The following is a 22,182-nucleotide window of genomic DNA, read 5'->3' on the forward strand; positions in this document are numbered from 1 at the left end:
ACACAATGGTGATGTGACAGATGTGACAATGTGACATTATTTTTCATAAATTAGTGCTTTTGTCACCTAAACGTCATATCAATTCTTTTCTTTCTCTATTCAAATTTTTCATTTATTTTTTTATTTATTTAATTATTTAATCTTTATTCGCTTTTTCGTATTTTATATTCAAACTGATTCCACGCAACTTTTGTAACATACTGGTTTTATTAAGATAAAATATAAAAGAAAATGAATTATAAACATGATATAATTAATGGACGTGTAAACGTGACGTGATTAGTGGGCGTGTAAACGTGACGTGATTAGTGGATTTGTTCGTTCATTCTGGCAATATCTTCAGCAGATAAAATTGTTTTGATGCATGTTGGTCCAGGATTCATTATACATTTATGTGATGGAGGACATTCCATTGCATCGCATGCTGTAAATATTAGTTAAAGTTTATTTTTATTTCGAATAAAATTTGAATTTTTATTTTTTGAGTAAAAAAAAAAAATTTTAATTTGAAAATCGATGCATTGCTTCTTGCATATTTTAGTTTTATTTCATTTTTTTTTTTTTTTTACTAATAAATTTTACTAAAAGAAATTTAAAAGAAAGAAATTAATTAAACAAAAAAAAAAAAAAAAAAAAAAAATAAATTTTGAGATTCAATAAACGAAAATAATAAAATGAGCAAACTTCCTGGTGGAACACATTTTGCAATTTTTCGACATGATCGGCCAATACATGGTACCAATTTTTCGGCACATACTTGACCAGCTGGACATGGTGGATGACTTTTACAGCCTGAAAGTTTATTGAAATTTCAAAAAAAAAAAAAAAATGCTAAAAACATAAAATTCTTCAAATTCAAAAAAAAAATGAAAATAAAAATAAAATTCAATGGAAATATTTTAAAATATATGAAATTTGCTATTTAATTTTATATTCAAAAAGTTTTTTTTTTCTTTCCGTATGTTTTAAGATTGTAAATTGCGATGAATTTTCTGCATCGATACCTCTGGGAATTACCAATGAAATGCATTGAGATAGATTCTTTCCAGTTACTCTAAGCTGTTAACTAAATGAGTACTTGCCTTTTTTCATCATATCTTTCCCACGGGTATAATATGGGTAAGTTTTTTTCCCTAGTAAACATTGGTTATTTATGATGTTAAACAGAAATATGCTAAAAAAAAAAAAGTGTCAAAACCTTTAGTATTATCAGGCATACAAACAAGTAACGGTCGACATGGTGGCTTTACGCATGGGACAATGTCTCGTTCCTCACAATATGTCCCCAAAGGACAAAATTTGTCCACACATGCTGAAATATTTTTTTTTTTTTGAACTAAACTAATTAAAATTAAAAAAAAAAAAAATAAAATTTTTATTTGTAAAAATTAATAATTTATTTTTGCAAATTAATGAATTATAATTGTTTTGCTTAATTCAACAATTTTCTATAAATCTTTCTCATTTGAAAAAATAATAATTTTATTATTATTTTAGTTAATTAAAAATTAACAAATTATAAAATTAATAAAAATTTTAGCTATTTATGAACGAATATTAACTGAAAATGTTAAACTGTATGCAATGAATGTATTTGTGAGAAATTTGAATAGCACAAAAAAAAAATGCATTTCAATAAATTGTTAAATTACTTACTTTCAAATCCATTGAGACCAATAAATATGCCAGAAATCTAAAGTTAATTTATAAAATTCAAAAGTTTTATTTTATAAAGTTTAAAAGTTTTAATTTCTAAAATTTCAAAAGTTTCTCGTATTTTTGGTTGAAAATGAAAATGCTTAGAAGGATAAACTTCAATTATTTGAATATAACTAATAAAACATTTTTAAATTATGCAAATGGAATACTTTTGAAAAAATTATACTCAAATAAATTTTTTAAAAATAAAAATTTAACTAACAGTTAAATAAACTAGAAGCATTGCTATAATTGTCGATGTAGCAGTGTTGGAAAAAAAAACAAAACAAAACAAAAAACAAAAATAAGCAAAAAACAAACTCTGAGGTGGAAATTTAAAGTGTTACGCTCAAATTAAAGAAGGACAAATTTTTAACAACAAACAGGTTTTTAATTTCAAAAAAGAAAAAGTAAATATTAAAAAGCGCTAATGTACCTTCTGCGTTACTTCTAAAAAACTATAACTTTCATTTTTACTCATTTCCATCAAAATAATATTCCAAAAAACATTAAAAAAATTTAGTCATTGAGAAGGAAAAGTTAAGTATGATCGATATGGAATGTTTAATTTGAATACGTATCACACACGTACGTGAATATACGCTATACGTGATGGCTTAAGTTAAATTCAGTATGACATTTTGATTGATAGTAACAATATTACAGCTCCGTTCCATTTCATTTCTTTAAATTATCGTTTATTTAAAAAAAAAAATAAATAAATACCAGAAGTTTTTTTCTTATTTTTTGGTGTAATATTTGAGTGATAGCAAAATTCAAGTTTGCAATTTAAATGTTAAAATTATTTTTAAAATGGAAATGATTTTTCATTTCAATCAGGTCTTTGATTAGTAAATAAAATAAATTCACATGAAAAGTCCTATCTACTATTTGCACCCCATTTTAACATTTAAAAAAAAAAAAAAAAGAAAAAAGAGAAAGAAATAATTTTGGAAGAAAATTTAAATCAATTCTTTATGAGAATTCTCAATTTCATTTATTGGTTTATTTTGAACAGAACAAAATAAAATTTTATTGCCAATAAGCATTACATCTATTCGTTGATCTTTTTACTTTACTTTGATCCTTTTAAATTTAAAAAAAAAATTTTTTTTTTTCAAATATTCAAAGTTAATCATAAACTTAGCTCTTCAAGAGTAAGAGTGATAATAAGTTCAAAATTAAAACAAAGAGTAGAAGCAATAATAAATTCAAATTTAATTGAAAAAAAAGTTTTTTTAAAATAATTCACAAAAGAAAATTATTTAAAAAAAAGTTGTTTATATTTTAAACGAGAAGAAAAATAAAAGTATTAGATTGAACCAATCATTTTAAAACATTTTCTGCTCAATCTATCAAAAAATACTTTTGCAAATGCAATTCAAATTTTCTAACTTAAAAAAAAAAAAAAAAAAAAATGAAAGATTAAACAAAATTCAATGAAAAGTTTATTTCGTTGACAATTTATCAGTTTAGTAAATAATTTTAAAATTAGTCTAATTCAAGTTGATAAGTGCACCTGTACAGGTGAGCAGGGTCAATAATTTATTCATCCATCACGTCATGCACTTCATTCATTCCTAACCAATCATTTCTGCGTCATTTGCTTTTCACATGCATATTGCAGCATGCATTTTGCAGTATGCATTTGCAAATTACATATTTTCCCTTTTTCTTATTTTATATTCTATTTTGCTTCCTCGCATAAATTCTCTTTCTCTACTATTAATTAGATTTCAATTTTTTTTAAAAAAAAAAACTAAATTTTTTCTTTAATTATCCATCCTGAATTCTTCATCATATTTTTTTTTTAAAAAAAAAAATAATAATAATAATTTAATTCAGGTAATCAACTTTTTTCCTGTTTACATATTTCGAATCTAATTTATTTGTTGTTGTTAAGCAATCTTAAATTGAATTATAAATAAATAAATATATATATTGAACATTTATAAAAAATATTCCACTTTTTTTATTCTTAATTTTATAAACATTTTTCTTTTTCTACTAATTTAGCTATTTTTAATCTTTAATCTAATTAATCGTTTAGTTTATTATTTTTCAATGTTTTCGCACTTTAATGTCTTAAGCTAATTCAATCTTCATTTAATACACAAAATGACAACTGTTTGTTCAAATATTCAACATTTTCTCTTCCATAATAATTTTGAAAAAAAAAAAAGAAAAAAGAAAAAAAAATCGAAAAAAATATATAACAATTTTATAAACGCTTATTTAGACAGATAAACTATAATTTTGTTTTTTGTTTTTTAAATCGAAAAATAAAAATTCATAAATGAAATGCTCATTTAGACAGATAAACTAGAATTTATTGTTTTCATTTCTTGTTTAATTATTTGTGGTACTCGAAAAAACTTATTTTAATTATTATTTTTTGATTGTAATAAGATATTTTTACTGAAAGTATTGACGTATATCACTTATTGTCCACTTAATTCTACGTGTTATAAATTTCTGTAAGAAGTCGCCGATACAGAAAATATCACGAAGAATTTTCACGTCAAATGGTATAACATACGTAAACTAACTTTGTTTAAAATTTAATTAAAATAAACAATAAAGATAAAATGAAATTGATGATTGTTTATTTTAAATAAATGCCATAAATTGCATTCCTTGATAAGAAACAAATTGAAATCAAAAATTATTATATAAAAATTATCAATCTTGCCTTGATAGGCATATTTACTTAGCTAATTAACTTCAAAAAAAAAATATAGCTAATTAATTACCTAGTTAATTAACTATTTCAGTCTCCCCTTCTTCATCAACAATTAAATTCATAGTCTTTTATTATTAGTCTTTCAGTTGTTTGTGACATTTGCGCTCCTCACTGATTGATTGTTCTTACAAGAAGTTTTATTTGCTAACACAATCGCATACACATAGCTTCTTCTCTGTTAAATTGAAGTAATTTACCCATTTTAGAAAATGGGTAAATTACTTTTTAAAGATTAAAAGAAATGATAAACTAAAATGGCAAAATTTTCATTTTCCCATTCGCTTTTTTGACAGGAAAGGAAAAAAAACCATCTATCGACGATATAAATAATTGCGGGGAAATGTCCAAATTTCTCGAATAAATTTTTGATGACAAACTGTTATTATAAAATCGAAATATTTAAGGAAAAAAAAAAAGGGTAATTTGATAAATTTTGAAGAATTAAAAGTAAATTTTCCACTCTGGCAAAAGATAAAGTTAAAAATTAAAAAATAATTAATAATATTATGCTGAAATTAGGAATTGTTAATAAAGAGAATTTCAGAAGAAAAAATAAAAAAAAAGAAATATGAAAGGCAAATTTTATTTTATAGCAATTATTTTCCTTTTTCTATTTTCAAAAATTTTTTCAATAAAAATGCTTAATACATAATTAATGCAATCAGATGATTTTGTTTTTCATTCGAAATTTTCGATGATTTAGGCTAAAATCAGTTCGCTATTTGTGTTCATTAATTAATTAATTAATTAGTGAGCTAATTTTGACAATGAAATTCAGATTCTAATCATTTCTAAGTTTTCTTCAAGACTGTTTAACTATTATTCGAGAAATTTAACTAATGATGGAAAATTATATTCGTTAATTAGTTTAAAAAAAAAAAAAAGAAATCAGCCATTTTAGATAGCTGAGTGAGTGACCAAACATTCACAATGTAAAAAATAATATTATTTAAGCCAATTAACAGTAAAACTTTTTGTTTTACTCCTATCAAAGTATGCAAGGAAGATGCTTTGGGCGCTAATTGTCGCGCAAATTGAGTGTAAAAAAGTCAATCTTTCTCTGTAAAAGTGCGATCAGGCGCTAATTGTCGTACAAATCGAATGTAAAAAAGTCAATCTTTCTCTGTAAAACTGTGATCAGGCGCTAATTGTCGTACAAATCGAATGTAAAAAAGTCAATCTTTCTCTGTAAAAGTGCGATCAGGCGCTAATTGTCGTACAAATCGAATGTAAAAAAGTCAATCTTTCTCTGTAAAAGTGCGATCAGGCGCTAATTGTCGTACAAATCGAATGTAAAAAAGTCAATCTTTCTCTGTAAAAGTGCGATCAGGCGCTAATTGTCGTACAAATCGAATGTAAAAAAGTCAATCTTTCTCTGTAAAAGTGCGATCAGGCGCTAATTGTCGTACAAATCGGATCAGGCGCTAATTGTCGTACAAATCGAATGTAAAAAAGTCAATCTTTCTCTGTAAAAGTGCGATCAGGCGCTAATTGTCGTACAAAACATTAATTGTACAAAAAGAAAAAATCCAAATTCTTTTTTTTTTTTTTTTTTATTTTCCTTCAATATTGTAAATATTATCACTCAACCATTCATTATTTTGCTTTAAAATTGAAGTACCTGTATTTTTCTTTCTCCCTCTTTCCCTCTCTCCCTCTCTCTCTTTCATTTGAAATGATTGAATTAATTCAGATCATAAGCCATAGCATAGCTAAGCTAATCCCTTCTTAAGAAAGACATTGTATGGGCGGAAAAAGACCGAATGAGCAATTCATAAATAATGCATAAATGAGGAAAAGACATATGGCAAAATGATTTTTCACTCAAAACCATAAATAATTTTACGCCACTGTTTGTGTTTTTCATTTTCCATTTCATTTGCTCATTATTTTGCTGTTTTTTTTTTTTTTTTTTGTGATACAAATTATTTATTCAATTTCTCTCTTCCAAATGATACATTAGCGCCAATTCTTTTCTTATGTTTTTGATTAAGTGATAAAATACGTAAAATGTGAAATTAAAACGTGAAAAAACGTGAAAATATTAATGTATTTAAAGTTAAAAGTATTAAATGTATTTAAAGTTAAAAATATTAATAATATTTTAATGAATAATAATGTATGTTATTTATTCTTTTTCACACTTCCACCTGTTAATTTTAGTGTTTTTAAACTTTTTCAAGCTATAAATTTGTGATGATGGATGAGATTAGCTTAGTTAGATGATTTTTTTTTGGAATTTAGTAAGTATCATTTAATTGGATGAATTTAGTAAAGGTTAAATTTAAAAAGGATTAATTGAAATTAGATGAATAATGAATGAGTTATCATTAATCGTAGTGATAATTTGAAATAGTTTACATACTATCACTGATAGTATTATCACTAAACTGTACAATTTTAATTTTTCTTCAAGTGCAAATAGAAAAGTGTAAGAAAGTAAGAAAAAAAATGTGATAAGAATGATATATATATCCAATCGATATTTATTCTTGCTCTTTCAAATTTTGTAAACTAATTTTTTTTTTTCCTTTCAAAGTTTACAAATTATTTTATTAAATTTTGAACAGTAAATTATGTCTAATCTTTCTTTGCTTTTTTAGTTTAACAACGAAACTTCCTTCTCTAAACTTTACGTTACGTTACGTTACGCTACGTTACGTTACTATATTACGTACAATGATGTTAAGTATATCTTATCAGAGAGCTAAATGTTATCTCTAATATTTTCATATATTAAGAGAGAGAGAGAGAGAGAGAGAGAAAGAGTGAGGAATGAAAAGGAAAAAAAAAAGAATTTGAGAATTTCTCTCTTTTTCTAAAAATAAAAATGAAATAAACAGAATTTCTTCAAAGTTAACAATAAATGAAATTAATTCTTTTTTGTTAATTTCTTTTCTTATAACAAAACTAATTAATTTTATTCCTTTCAATGTTAAAATTTATGAAATGAAGCAGAAAGGAACATTTTTAGCTTATCAACTGATTTAGGAAATGAATGATAATGGCAATGATAAGCTGATCAATTGATATGATAATAGCTATTATTAACTCGAATACCTAAAGAAAGATCTGATTACCTGAACCTATCAATTATAATAGTTAGTAATTTCTTAGAGTGAATAATATTCATATTTTTAGCTAATCAACTGATTTAGGAAATGAATGATAATGGCAATGATAAGCTGATCAATTGATATGATAATAGCTATTATTAACTCGAATACCTAAAGAAAGATCTGATTACCTGAACCTATCAATTATAATAGTTAGTAATTTCTTAGAGTATTATGAAGCATTTGAATAGGTAAAAATACTAACCATTGATATGATAATCTATCGTTGTGCAAAAAAAAAATTTTTAGTGAAAAATTTTGTAAAAAAATTAAATTTTATTAATTTGCACCATTTAATTAACAACTTTTTTTAGCGCCTTCAATTTTTTTTCTATTTACAAAAAAAAAACAAATAGTTTAACTTTGATTTATTTGTTTCAATCTCAAATCTTTTATTTTTTTCAAAAAAAAAAAGTAATGGAAAATTGAAATAATCTGTGATTTAATCAATTAAAAATTTATAAATGTTAGTCGATAGGTTAATTAATTAACAATTAATAGCAATTAATAAAATGAATTGTGTTATTTTAATTGATTATATCTAATTTCGTCGTTTTTAGTTGATCAAAATATAATTTATCAAATGTACTTTACTCGTTATTTGTTTACTTTTACTATGATATTTAACTTTGTTTTTAAATTTCTTATTTTTTTTTAACATGTTTTTTAAATTTCATACTATTACTTAATACTAATTATATCAAAATTTCAAAATGAAATTTGTCACTTTTACTGATCTTTCAATAATTTCAATTACAAATTTTTTGTTCATTTCAAATTGATTAATTGATGAATCGACGAGAAAATAAATGAAATAAAAATTGTGTGTATTCTTTATTTTCAGCTAATTAATTAACATTCAGATGGATTTATCAAATTTAATTATTCGTTCTTTGCTACATTCAATCTAAGTTTATTCATTCCTGTTTCTTTCAATAATTAAGAATGAAAAAATTTTTGAATTATTTATTGAATTCATAAAAAGAAATGATTTTTGCATATTTAAAAAAGTTTTATTTTTTATTGATTGTAGAAAATGATAGCAAGAAAAGAGATTTTAATGATTTAAAAGTTTATTTTCGAAATTTTCGTCTGTGAATTAAGCAAAGCAATAGCGATGCTTCTGTTTATGCCTATCAATGATTTCTTTTTTTTTTCTTTTTCATTTAAAGTGCCTAGTAATTTAACGAATTGAATTTGTCCACTGAAAAAAAAAAAAAATAACTCGTAGCCTTGTTTATTTCATATTGTTAACTTTTTTCATAAAAATTCCCCCCCCAAAAAAAAAAAAAAAAAAAAAAAGAAAGAATACATTTTGATTTTTTAAGCTCAAAAATTTGTTTTTTCTCTTTTCAACTATCTATGAAAAAAAAAAATTTTTTTTTGATCCTTTCTTTTTTGCTTCGCTAAGCTCAATTTGTCTGTTTATTATTCTTAAAAAAAAAAAAAAAAAAAAAACAGAAATTTAAATGAAAATTAAATAGAAAATTAAAATTTAACTTTTTCTAGCTGCTACTACATAATTTTTTAGAGTTTAATTAATAAAATAATAAGTTTTATTCGCTAATAATTGTATTCATTAATTTGAATTTGTAAATTAATTGGAAATTGCAAAAAAAAAAAAAAAAGAAATTATTGGAAGCTTCAAGTGATCGAATCATTCATTTTAAAATTACATCCAAACGTTATTTCTTCATTTTAAATTAGTTTACGAATGGATATTTCGTTTCTTCCTAGTTTAGAAATGAAAATTGTTTTCGATTTTAAATTCATTTCAGCGACGTATTTTTTTTCTTTTTTGTGTGTGTGAATTTATCGCATTGTAATTTGCATAAATGAAATTTAAGTTTTTCATCTTTCTGATTTCTTCTTCAAAAGAAATTGTGATTTTTTTGTTTTTTATTTTAGAAAATAATTCTGATATTTTGAATTTGCTTAAAGAATTGAAATTTGCAGCAATTTGTATTAGCTTTTATCAGTGCTAAAAACACTTTTCTTTCAAAACAAACAGTGCTTATACTATGCTTAAGGTATTTCACGTACGTTACGACATACTTAAAGTATTTCACTTACGTTGCCACATTCAATTCGTTTATAAACGTTTTCATTTATCAGTGCTAAAAACACTTTTCTTTCAAAACAAACAGTGCCTATACTATGCTTAAGGTATTTCACGTACGTTACGACATACTTAAGGTATTTGACGTACGCTATCACGTTCAGTTCGTTTATAAACGTTTGCACTGTTACGCTAAAAAAGCATTCGTTTAGTTAACACTACGAGAGAAAGATTAATTTAAATTTTTTTGTAAAATTAACATTTTGTTGGATGACAATCATAAAAAGTTTATTCATATCAGATTGACTTATCCGACGTTACCGCTGGTAATTTTCACTTTTTCTAAAATTTCCTTTTAAGTACAATTTTCTACTTTTATAAATTATCGATTAATCTTTAAATTATTGTTCATATCATTGAATTTATCAAACGCATAGCAAATCAAAAAGAGAAAAAAAAAATTATCAAAAATTTTTTTAGCTAAAAATGCATGCAATCAATGCAAGTAAGTAAGCCTTTCAGTGCAGAAATCAACAAGTATTAATGATTGATATTTAACAGTGATAATTTAACTTTCTCTAATCACTTACTCAACTGATATCACATTCAGCTCATTATCATTAGCTATCAGTGATCTGAATTCATTGCAATCATTTATTTTGAACCTTTCGCTATAATACAATAATCTTTGAGTTATTACTATGCTTTGGAATATTAAACTTAAGAATTACTTTTATCTTTTCTTTAATTTTCACTCCTTTTCTAGTTCTATTAAAAATTTCAAAAAATTATCCAACCAGATCAGATCAAATCAAAGTTGCTTCTCATTAAATTGTTTTATCTAATTGATAAATTTTAAGACTTTCAAAAATTTAAGAATGCATTGAATTAGTTAAAATATGAAGATATTTGTGCAAATTGTTCCCTAATAAGTGATACACTGATAAGAACGAGTGATAACGATATAGCACTAAGTGATATCAATTATTATCATAATTGGTCCGTCTTTTTACTTTTGTTGAAATTAAACAAATAATTCAATTCGAAAACAAACAATCGCTTAATGTTTACTTTTCTAAACAACATAAACTACCAATGAACAATCGCTTAATGTTTACTTTTGTAAACAACATAAACTACCAATGTTAATGTTAATAATTACAGTGTGAATTTCGCACTTTTTTTTTTCGCAAAAATTTTGCTAGATGGAATGAAATTGAGTAAAAATTCATTTTATCATTGCTTTTGTTGCGATTATATATTTAATAATTTCAGATTAAATGGTTGAATAAAATCATACATTGATCATTTGTTTATGATTTTAAAATTTATTTAAAGCACTAAAATATTAACTAAATGTACTGAAATTTGAATGGGTAATCGAAATGCAAAAAATACTATAAGAAATTCATCAAATTCATCAAACAATAATTCATTGAAACAGGAAAAGCACAATCAATCAAAACAAATTCCATTGCTTCGATCCATTTCAACGTGTTCCTATTTCTCAACAAATGAAAATTTGATCGATGCTGGTGAGCTTTTCCTTTTTTTTTTTTGTTTAAATTTTAATTTTTATTTTCAAAATTTTAAATATATCAATAAATGATGAACAGATTACAGTTAATGCAGAAGATAGTTCAAATAAATTGAATCGTTCAAATAAAAATTCATTCATTTATTATTATGATTATTCTGATCAAATCAAATCTGATCTAATCTAATCGATAAGACTTAATTCAATGTTAAATTATTTTTAAAATTTATAGATGAGAAAGAGAATAAATCAAAATGGCTGATAAGTTCCACTTCTCATCGATCATTGCCATATGCGCCATCGTCTAATTCCACCGTATCATCGATTAGTACTGAAACTATTCCATCAGTTATTGCTGCTAATAATTCAACGATATGTTCATACGATGATAGCGTTCAAATCATTTCTGAACTTGCAAAACGTAGTTATACGCTTGATTGCAGCGGTATGATTTTATTATAATAACTTATTTCTCACATTATACGTGAATAACGTGTTCCGGAAGTAAAACAGTTGAAGATTGACGTGTTTTCTGGTTTCCTAATTCGCTTAACAAAGTACATTTTCTGTTAGATATGATCTTATCATAATAAGTTAGTCCTTATGTTATACGTCAATAACGTGTTCCGGAAGTAAAACAGTTCAAGATTGACATATCTTTTGGTTTCCTAATTCACTTAACAAAGTACATTTTCTGTTAGATATGATCTTATCATAATAAGTTAGTCCTTATGTTATACGTCAATAACGTGTTCCGGAAGTAAAACAGTTCAAGATTGACATATCTTTTGGTTTCCTAATTCACTTAACAAAGTGTATTTTCTGATCTTATCATAATAAGTTAGTTCTACGTGAGTTATACGTGAATTATACGTTTTCCGTGTCTTCTGATTTCCTAATTCGCTTAACAAAGTACATTTTCTGTTAGATATGATCTTATCATAATAAGTTATTTCTTACGTTACACATCAATAACCTGTTCCGGAAGTTAAACAGTTGAAGGTTGACGTGTTTTCTGGTTTCCTAACTCACTTAACAAAATACATTTCCTGTTAGATCTGTAAGTGTTTACATAAATCTTAGATATTCTAAGTAGCTTTTTATACAACTAAGAATATCAAATTATGATAAAGTAAATTTGAAGAATTCAAGAATTAGAATCTTTCTATTTGTTAGATATTCGACGAATTCGAATTTCGTGTCGTATATTCGATAGAAAAATTCCTGATCCGACGACGAATGATCGTTCCGTAATTAATTTTAAGCAGCAAAAAACGTTTGTTTGCTTTTTTTTCTTTTCTTTTTTTTTATGAAAATTTAAAAGAAAAACATGAAAAGAAATACATTGAATTATTACTAATTGATAAAGAGAAAGCCATCCGTTAATACTACTAAATTTCTGGAATAATTGTATTTGCATATGATTTCAGGAAAGAATTTCCGTTACAGAACGATAATGAAATATCAATACTGGAAAATCCTGTTGTTGTTTTAATACCTAAAACAATGAATAAAAGGAAATCGTTGTCAGCCAGTTGGTTAATTGACGGAAAAAAAAGTAAAACTTCAAATTATTTTTTAAACTCTTCAAAAAATAAATTTTTAATAAACTTTTGATGAACTTTAAACTATTCAAAGTTTATTAAAAATTTATTAAATGAGATGCATTTAAGAGAAAGAAATTATTGAATTGATTGTTTCAATTATATTTTATAATTTGTCATCAAAATATCATTTATGAATTATTAAAATCTTTTGGAAAATTTTTGCCATACTTGAATTTCTGTGACTTATTTGATTTCTTTTTCTAGCAATAATTTTAATAACATTGATAGGAATGTTTTTATTCTCTTCAAAAGTTCAATAAAATATTTGAGGAACTGAATTTTGATAATTAAATGTTAATTTTATCATATAAACTCTCGAGAATTTACTTTTTACTAAATTATTCTATTGCAAAAATCAAACAAAACGTTTAAGTTTTCAAATTAATTTAACAAATTTTATTACCATCTAATCGTACCTAAGCTTCAACATATAATAACAATGATAATTCAAGGCATATGAAGTCAATTTATTAATTTAAAATTAAATTAATTAAATTATTAATGTATACTTTTGAATTATCAATTAAAAACTGAAATGAAAATTACAATTTATTGAAAACTAAATTCGAAAATTGAAATAGAAATTGAAATATATATATTTTTTTACTATTAAATAGAAACAGAACAGATCGTTTAATAGCTCTCACATGAATGTTATAAAGTTTTGTGTGATGTAAACAAAAACATAGTTATGTTTGTATAAAACATGATGAGTAATTTTAAATTATTAAATTAGTAATTTCAATTTTAAATTTGAATATTTCCGTTACAAATAAGTAATTTAATGTATTATTTGATAAAAATAGCTACTCTAAACTATTTGTTGTTTAATTCATTCACAAAATGCATTTATTTACGGATTGGTAATTCAATTTATTATTAATGCACTCAGAGAGTGTCGCCTTTTAGACATTAATGGATGGATGACGAAGACACTTTGTCATCCTCAAAAAAAAAAAAAAAGCGCCTAAGTGTTTCTCGTCATTAGCGCTTAGCGCTCATTTCTTTTTTACTATCATATGAAATACCTTAGGGATGTATGAACTTCCATCTTCGCTTCACCTTCAGCTAAATTATTTTCAATTTTTGATCATTTTAGTATTTTTACAAACAAATAGATTGTTAATAGAGAGAACCGGAACCGGAATCGAAGTCGGAATCAAATTCCGATATATAATACTTATTTGTTGGTTCTGTTTTCTTTAACTTTTAGTTTTTCTTTTACTTTTTACTTTCTTGCAAAGATGATTTATTATTGATTAGAAATGTATATTTAAGTATTTGCCAAAGATGAAATAAGCATTTTTTTTTTTTTTTTTTTTTTTTGCAAATTTTAATAAAATATATATTTGATTGAAATTTTCAAATATTGTTGTTTGCTTAGTAAATATCACTTCACAGCTAATTTGTTGATTGAAAAGTTTCTTAAAAGTATTAAATCTTTTTCGAACATTGCTTTTTTTCTTCTTCTTCAATCAATTTTAAAAAAAATATCAAATATAATTGAATTGAAATTCTTCTAGAAATTAACACCAATTAATCATCGCTAAAATTTCATTTTTTTTTTATAAATTATTTTTTAAATTGTTAGTTAATAATAGCATTTATTAATGAAATATTCGCCAATTTTAACATTTTTTTTTCTTTTTTTAAATTTTAAATACTATTATTATTAGTGAAAGAAAACAATCAAAAGAAAAAATAGTTCATTTCAAAATTATAATTTGAAATATTATAAGAGAAAGACAAATGTCTTTGTTTGTAATTAATTTCTTTTATAATTTATTCCCATTGTAACTTTCCATTTTTGCATTATATAAATTTGACAGTGACAGTGATTGAAATTTAAAAATTTATTCAAAGTTTTTTATTTATTTATTTTTTTTTAAAATAATTGCTGAAAAAGACTTTGCAAATTTTTTTTTGATGATCCAAGAAAAAAAAATTTTTTAATTTGAAACATTTTTTAAATAATTTGAACATTAAATATTGACTATCATATCTCTCTTATATTAATTTATATGCAAAAAAAAAAAAAAAAAAAGAAAAGAAAAGTTTGATTTTCATTTAATTTTCATTTCAAATTATTGAAATGAAAAAAATAATTTCTATCAAAGAATTTTCTCAATTTGAATGAAATAAAAGAATCGATAAAATCGAGAAAATTCTTCAAAAATTTCGATAAATTGTTTAATGCGAAAAATTTTCATTCGTTTCATTCTTGCAGATAGTATGCAACAAATATCGAAATCACTTAACAATGACAGTCTGATGGAACGACACAATCACCGTCAACGAGGCAAACTGAATTATTCACGTAGTTCACTTCACACCTGCTCACAGTCAGGTCATTTCCGCTTTAGTATCATTCACGTAGTTCACTTCACACCTGCTCACAGTCAGGTCATTTCCGCTTTAGTATCATTCACGTAGTTCACTTCACACCTGCTCACAGTCAGGTCATTTCCGCTTTAGTATCATTCACGTAGTTCACTTCACACCTGCTCACAGTCAGGTCATTTCCGCTTTAGTATCATTCACGTAGTTCACTTCACACCTGCTCACAGTCAGGTCATTTCCGCTTTAGTATCATTCACGTAGTTCACTTCACACCTGCTCACAGTCAGGTCATTTCCGCTTTAGTATCATTCACGTAGTTCACTTCACACCTGCTCACAGTCAGGTCATTTCCGCTTTAGTATCATTCACGTAGTTCACTTCACACCTGCTCACAGTCAGGTCATTTCCGCTTTGACATTTCAAATTAATAAGGTGCAATGACGTCCTTTTATTAAAATATATTCTTTGTGAAAGCTTAACACAAAGTAAAGTAAAGTTCATTCCAGCTATTTCACTGATTTATCTTTCTTATCATTATCATTTTCATATGATTTGATAGCCTTTTTTTATGGAATGAAATGATCTGAAATTGAAAGACAAACTACTGTTTTATCTTATCTTAACACCTAGCACAAAGGTAGATGTGATAACTTAACATGAAGTAAAGTAAATCAAAGATCAATTTACATATAATTCACAATTTTGAAAAACATTTCAAATGATTAACCTTGGCTTTTAGCGCTTTTGTAATTGTTTATGCTTAGCTAAATTATTCGTTTCTTTTTGCGCTTCGAATTTATGCATTAATTTGATCTTCGATGTGGGATTTCTCTTACATTTGACAATATTTGAAATGGAAAAGAATTGAAATTAGCTTTGTATGTGCTTTCAATTTAAATTGATCAATTAGCATAATGTCAGATTAGCTTTAAGACTATTTCAGTGCTTTAATAGCACATTCCATTCAATCAGTCGTCCATTTCAATTTACTAATAAATGAGTCATTTACCGCCGCGCTTTTTTTTCCGATTATTTAGTTGAAATTATTTGAAAGTGAAAGAGAATGAGAGAAACTCAGATATAATAAAAAAGATTTGGGAAAGGAAGAAGAAGGGATGAATTAATTTGAAACTATGAAGTTGTAATTTGAGAATTATATAAACGTGAATTTAAAATTATATAAACGTTGAATTTTTTTCTTTCTTGATAACTGAAAATTTTCTCTGAACTTACTCATTGATAATATCTTCTGATGATAACATGATCTATAATATTGAGTTTTTTGATTCTTATTAGAAGCATTGAAATAATTGAAAAAAGTTTAAAAGTATCAAGGTGACAACCACCTGCTTTCATCGCATTATTCTTTCATATCAAACTAGTATTGATCAGAAAACAGAAGTCTAAAATCAAATTTTTAATTATAATTATTTTAGAATAAAATGCTCAAAGTAAGATCAACTGAAAAGAGTATATATGGAATAGTTTTTAATCCTAAAATTTTAATCCATATTGATAATTAATCTTAATATAACTTTTTTACCTTTCTTCTTTTCAAAAATTTTTTCAATTATTATTTTCATTTTTTTAGTAACACATAGTTTTTTTATATCAAAATAAATTTGAAAATATATTTATATTATAATAGTTGCATTGGATTTAAAAGCTAATTTATCGCTGAAATTTCAGATATCTTTCATTTCACCCAAATTTGTAATTAATTAAATTAAATTAAATCAATTTTTTTTTTCTTTGCAGAAACTTTATCAGGTCGCGATTTAATGCGAAATAGGAGTAGTAGTTTAAATTTGACCGCTACTCAATTATTATTGGTGCGTAAAACTTGGTCTCATGCAAGAAATCAAGGTGCACTGGAACCGGCATTAAGTATTTTCCGGAATAGTTTCTATAAATGCGGCGAGATTCGATCGCTGATCATGGATGGACCTAAAAATATGGGTTATGAACGATTGAAGGTAGAATTTAAAAAATATGAAAATGTAAAAAATTGATAATTTGAATAATTAATACTCTAATCAAATTTTTTTTTTTTAGAGAATATTAGTTAGCATAGATACAAAATATTTGACTATTTGAGCTAATACATACATTCTTATTTTATAAGCTAACAATATTACATTTTGTATTTTTAATTTTAAATAAAAAAAAAAAAATTTAATTAAAATCTTTGTTTCTACATTTGCAAATTGTTGATAGTGATAGTGATAAGATCAAAAAGATTTTTTTTTTTTTATTTTTTAGAAACATGCGAAAAGTTTCACTGATATTATGGATCGTTTGATAACTGGACTGGAAGCAAAAGAAATTGTAATTGAAGAATTACGAAAAGCTGGACGAGCACATCTCTGCTTACTTCGTGATAATTGCACCAAATGTTTGTTTATAAAAAATTTAAATTCTTATGCAAAAAAGAAATAAAAATTTTTAATTAATATTTAATGCTTATAAAATTGTATTAATTTAACTGATAAGTACAAAGTTAAAGTTTACTTAAAAAAAAAAAAAAAAAAAAAAAAAAAAAAAAAAAAACTTCACAATGCTTCAAGCAAAAGAAATAAGTTGAAAATTTTTGAAAAATCAAATAATTAAATTTTCCAAAAAGCATTCGTAATTTTCAATTTCCGGTTGATACATTTCCAGTTGACAATAAAAGTAATACACAATTAATTGGCTGTCCATTTCGTCTAATTCATTTCGATCATTTCGCATCAGCAATGATTGAACGAACATTAGAATGGGGTGAAAAAAAGGATCGGAATAAGACAACACAAACCGGATGGACAAAAATTGTTTTATTCATTGTGGAACAACTTCGGGAAGGTTATCAGGATGCAATCCGGGAAGAAAGAAGAGAACGGCAAAAAAGAACCGTAACACAGTTAAGTTTGTTAATTTGAATGATTAGCAAAATGAGTGATCCATTATTAATACTAATTACATACTGAATAAAACTTTTATAAAAATTGTCCTGAATTTCGATGAACATTTCAGGAAAGTTAAATATGACGAATGTCACATTAGGCAATGACAAACAAACAGTGATTGATAATTGATCAAAATCATTTCAAAATCAGGTAGGAAGAGAAGCAAAAGCTTGAATACGAATGTGATATCAGTGATTTATCATTTATCAGAAATTACTTCATGCAAATGATATTTATTATCAAATTGAGTTGGACTAATTTGCAAGCCGTAATCTTGGATAGCTTAGCTTTATTTTGATAAGCATTACAAATAAGCAAATAATTTATCAACAGTTTAACATTTTTATCAAATTTATAAATTAATGAAGTTTATACTTTTACTTGATATATTCTTAACTTAACTTAAGCTTCGCGCTGTTCTTTCTTTTCTTTATCAAAATGACATATCAGTGATAACAAACTAGTTTTTAGCTAGATGACAAAGTGATAAATTTGAAATTTGAATTATGATAGAGTTTAGAAAGCTCAGATAATTCGGCCAACACATATTGTTATGTACTCTTTGTGCTTTTTTTTTTCATTTCATTTCATTAAAATTTATATTGCAAAATAAATTTTAAATATGTGACAAAATAAACAAACAAATTGTTAGGAAAAGAAAATGGCTTATAATTAATTATATTTTAGTGTCATTGTTCAGCATATGAAACATTTGAAATTAAAACATTTTTTTCTCATCCACCAATTTAGCTCCTTTATCAAATCATTACAACTCAATATATGTACCTGTACCTGCACCTGTACCTGCACCTGTACCTGTACCTGTACCTGTACCAGCACCTGTACCTATATCTGTTATTTGTTTGCATAAATATTATATTAATCGATTTACAAATAGGTAAGAAGGATTTCAAGTACTTTTTTTCTCTTATAATTGTCTAATGTGAAAAACGAATTAATTATTAATTTATGCAAAATAAAGTAAGTAATTGAAAATATTTTGCTTGCAGATTACGTGACCTTGCTAAAAGAAAAATATTTTGCTTGCAGATTACGTGACCTTGCTAAAAGAAAAATATTTTGCTTGCAGATTACGTGACCTTGCTAAAAGAAAAATATTTTGCTTGCAGATTACGTGACCTTGCTAAAAGAAAAATATTTTGCTTGCAGATTACGTGACCTTGCTAAAAGAAAAATATTTTGCATGCAGATTACGTGACCTTGCTAAAAGAAAAATATTTTGCGTGCAAATTACGTGACCTTGCTAAAAGAAAAATATTTTGCGTGCAAATTATGTAGATTACGTGACCTTGACAAGCGTATATTAACGGAGGGTAAATGATGTTGTGATTTTCAGGTAAATTTCAGGTAAAGGTAAATTTCAGTAGGAATATTCGGCAAATGAAAATGAGCAATGAATTTAATATGAATTCGATAATAAAAATTTGCAATTGCAATTGTTATTGTAAAAAGTAAACATTTGAGCGTAAGGCAAAGAAATATTCAGCATAACACTGATAGAAATTAATTAGAAATTAATTTATTTCCATTTTACTTTCATTTTATTTTCATTTAAAAAAAAAAAGAAAAGAAATGATAAAATGAAAGAATGAAAAAAAAAAATAAAATTTAAGAAAAAAAAGCAATACACACATAGAAAGATACTAAAATTATTAAAATTTATTTTCAGCATGGCAATAAGACCATTATAGTTTATCATAGAATCAATTTTTGTTTTCTATCATAAACTTTCTTAATTGCAAAAGTTTTTATTATTTTTTGCTAAACAAATTTATTCGCTGATAAAAGAAAATGTTTGTATGAAGAAAGGATTACATATGATGTTATCATAGTATATCATATCAGTAAAAATAGCCATGAATTTTGTCAGAGAAGAGAAATAATTTAGAAGATAAAGATGAGAAAATTAACTGTTACTGAAAGATCAATTCGGGAATTATAATTATTAAAATATGATGCACCAATAGGTGAATATTACTCTCAACTGATATCAATTTTATCAAGAAAAATGTTCACTGATAAGAAGTACAGTTGTAGCGAATACATATTCATATGTTTGTTTTTCTTATTTTTTAATTTCATGGGATCGCTTATATACATATCGCGGCCGTATTAATGGTAACTTCTCATTTCTGAAACTGTAGCATCGGATATTGTAGATTTGGGTGTTCATGTGGTATGGTCAGCCGGATTTGAAGGGTTCCGGAAGGAAGTGTTTCGGGAATTTGTTACAAGCAATGATACTTGACAGATTCCATTTTTGATTAGTGACGAGCTTATTGATTTAGCGATTATTGTGAGTACGATGCGGAGAAGCAGGGAGGCAAGAAAACAGAAATGCATACGATTTAAATGATTTCAAAGCTGTTTGTCAGAATTGTGGAAATAATGAAATAGATGGGAATACTTTTACAATAATTTCGAGCAATTCCTCATTTTTTGTTATCATTTCAGAAAATGATTGATTTTTACATTATGCGAAGTAGAGTAAAACGATCGAAAATGTTCTGTTTGCAGATTATATGGCTTGCTTTGCAATCGATGATATAGTAATTCAATTGATTGCTAACAAATTTGGTGTTTTGGCATGCTTTGTTGCAGTATTTACATTTGCGTATTGGATGATATTAACACAGTGGCTTGCAACAAAGGCTAGCTTTTTATTTAGAGGTTATCTTTAAAATATGATTTGTAAACTGCTAGCTAAATGAAGAAGAATCGATTAAAGTTTCAGAACAGTATCAGGAAGATTTTAGTTCTTATTTTTTTAGTTGAAACGTTTGCTACCTCGAAGGATTTACCGTAATGAAATGGATCATCGAATTGAGACTTTGGCTTTGGAGGTGAAGCAAATAAAATCAGAAATGGGTGCACTTTCACCAACAGCTCAGTTTGCTGCCTATTTTAGAAAGGAACGAGTTTTGAATCAGTTATCGGCTGAACTGAGTGCTTTAAGTAAGCCTCTTCCTGATGAAGCATACTTTTTCTTTAGCTGAAATTTAATAGCCCCGCATGATTACAACTGTAGAACAAATTCAATAATACTATTTAAATTTAAGTAACTCAAGTGCTATTTAGAACCAGCAGAATAACTGCAGCTGCGAACGGGTTGACTTTTCGAGAATTATATGTGGATTTAGTTGAAGCAAAAACTTTAATATTTTTTTTTACTTTAACTTTAATAATTTTTTTTTTTTTACCTCAATTAATCGCTACTTTAATAATTTACTTATCTCAGTTATTGACAGTTATGGAACGCGAGAAAAATTCTGGCATAGCATCTACACTGTCATTGGTTGTTAGTGGAATATTCGTGCAATTGACAGCCGTTTTGCTAATGTTTTATTCTCGTAATATTATAATTGGATATATTAATTCTACGTATTTTTGGCCATTCAACTTTCTGCTCTATATTCCTAATTTTTCGGTGCCGATTAATGGTAATAACATTACTGAAGGTAGGACCTTTTACATAACAAAATAGTAGCACTATAGATTGTAGCTTATACCGCAATTTAGAAACATGTTATAAAGTTTTGAATTGATGTCAGAAAATACACATTTTTGTCATATATATTTTTGTTTTTTTCTTAAAACTGTAGTAAATCTTTTTTGAATTTCAGGGACGCCTGTGACTCTTTTCTCATTTCTTTCTCTTGTAGTATTTGTTTGGCAGAATGCATTCTCACGATCAAATAGCGCGAAATGGAAGATATTATGATGTAAATGATATCGTTGTTGCTGTTGATCTCTCATTATCTTTAATACATTTTTTTTTTTTCTTTTGCATTTTCATATAGCTGAGAGAAGGCACTTAAAATGTAAAGTAAGGTTGTATGTCATACTTTGTATTATTATATAGTTTGTATTTGTTATGAATGCTTCAGAATGGATTCAGATAATGTTTGCTTAATTTAAATCAAAATCCTTCAAAGTAGTGTGAATTTCCTATCTCATCCACATAGGTATCAAAATTTCTAAAATTAATATATTTAAGCTAATTTGATGTTAATAAAATAGGAAGTACTTTAGGTAACAAATGCTTTAAGTCCCTTGTTTTATGTAATATGTGATCGTTTCGGTTTTATTACATCTGTCTTTTGAATCTCATCCCAA

At 25.4% G+C, this 22,182-nt stretch overlaps 3 protein-coding genes across 3 annotated transcripts; 2 read left to right on the top strand and 1 right to left on the bottom strand.

Moving 5' to 3' along the window:
• Positions 1 to 305: 305 nt before the first annotated feature.
• Positions 306 to 1,942, bottom strand: Bm4582 (Uncharacterized protein; the record flags this gene model as incomplete). The annotated part of the gene is made up of 5 exons (XM_043082377.1): positions 306 to 424; positions 685 to 792; positions 1,199 to 1,312; positions 1,657 to 1,693; positions 1,922 to 1,942. 5 exons carry the CDS (start codon positions 1,940 to 1,942, stop codon positions 306 to 308), a joined length of 399 nt encoding a protein of 132 aa, XP_042938311.1.
• A 9,046-nt stretch (positions 1,943 to 10,988) lies between these two features.
• On the top strand, positions 10,989 to 18,149 carry Bma-glb-6 (putative 23.7 kDa protein in MDH1-VMA5 intergenic region, putative; the record flags this gene model as incomplete). The annotated part of the gene is made up of 9 exons (XM_043082378.1): positions 10,989 to 11,151; positions 11,386 to 11,598; positions 12,330 to 12,429; positions 12,584 to 12,711; positions 14,988 to 15,107; positions 16,859 to 17,076; positions 17,363 to 17,495; positions 17,762 to 17,999; positions 18,113 to 18,149. 9 exons carry the CDS (start codon positions 10,989 to 10,991, stop codon positions 18,147 to 18,149), a joined length of 1,350 nt encoding a protein of 449 aa, XP_042938312.1.
• A 2,439-nt stretch (positions 18,150 to 20,588) lies between these two features.
• Bma-wrb-1 (Uncharacterized protein) lies at positions 20,589 to 21,787 on the top strand (the record flags this gene model as incomplete). The annotated part of the gene is made up of 4 exons (XM_043082379.1): positions 20,589 to 20,717; positions 20,838 to 21,021; positions 21,315 to 21,524; positions 21,690 to 21,787. The coding sequence occupies 4 exons, from the start codon at positions 20,589 to 20,591 to the stop codon at positions 21,785 to 21,787; spliced, it is 621 nt and encodes a 206-aa protein (XP_042938313.1).
• Positions 21,788 to 22,182: the final 395 nt, after the last annotated feature.

The sequence above is a fragment of the Brugia malayi genome, assembly GCF_000002995.4.
Source record: "Brugia malayi strain FR3 genome assembly, contig: Bm_v4_Chr4_scaffold_001, whole genome shotgun sequence".
Taxonomy (NCBI): Eukaryota; Metazoa; Nematoda; class Chromadorea; order Rhabditida; family Onchocercidae; genus Brugia; species Brugia malayi.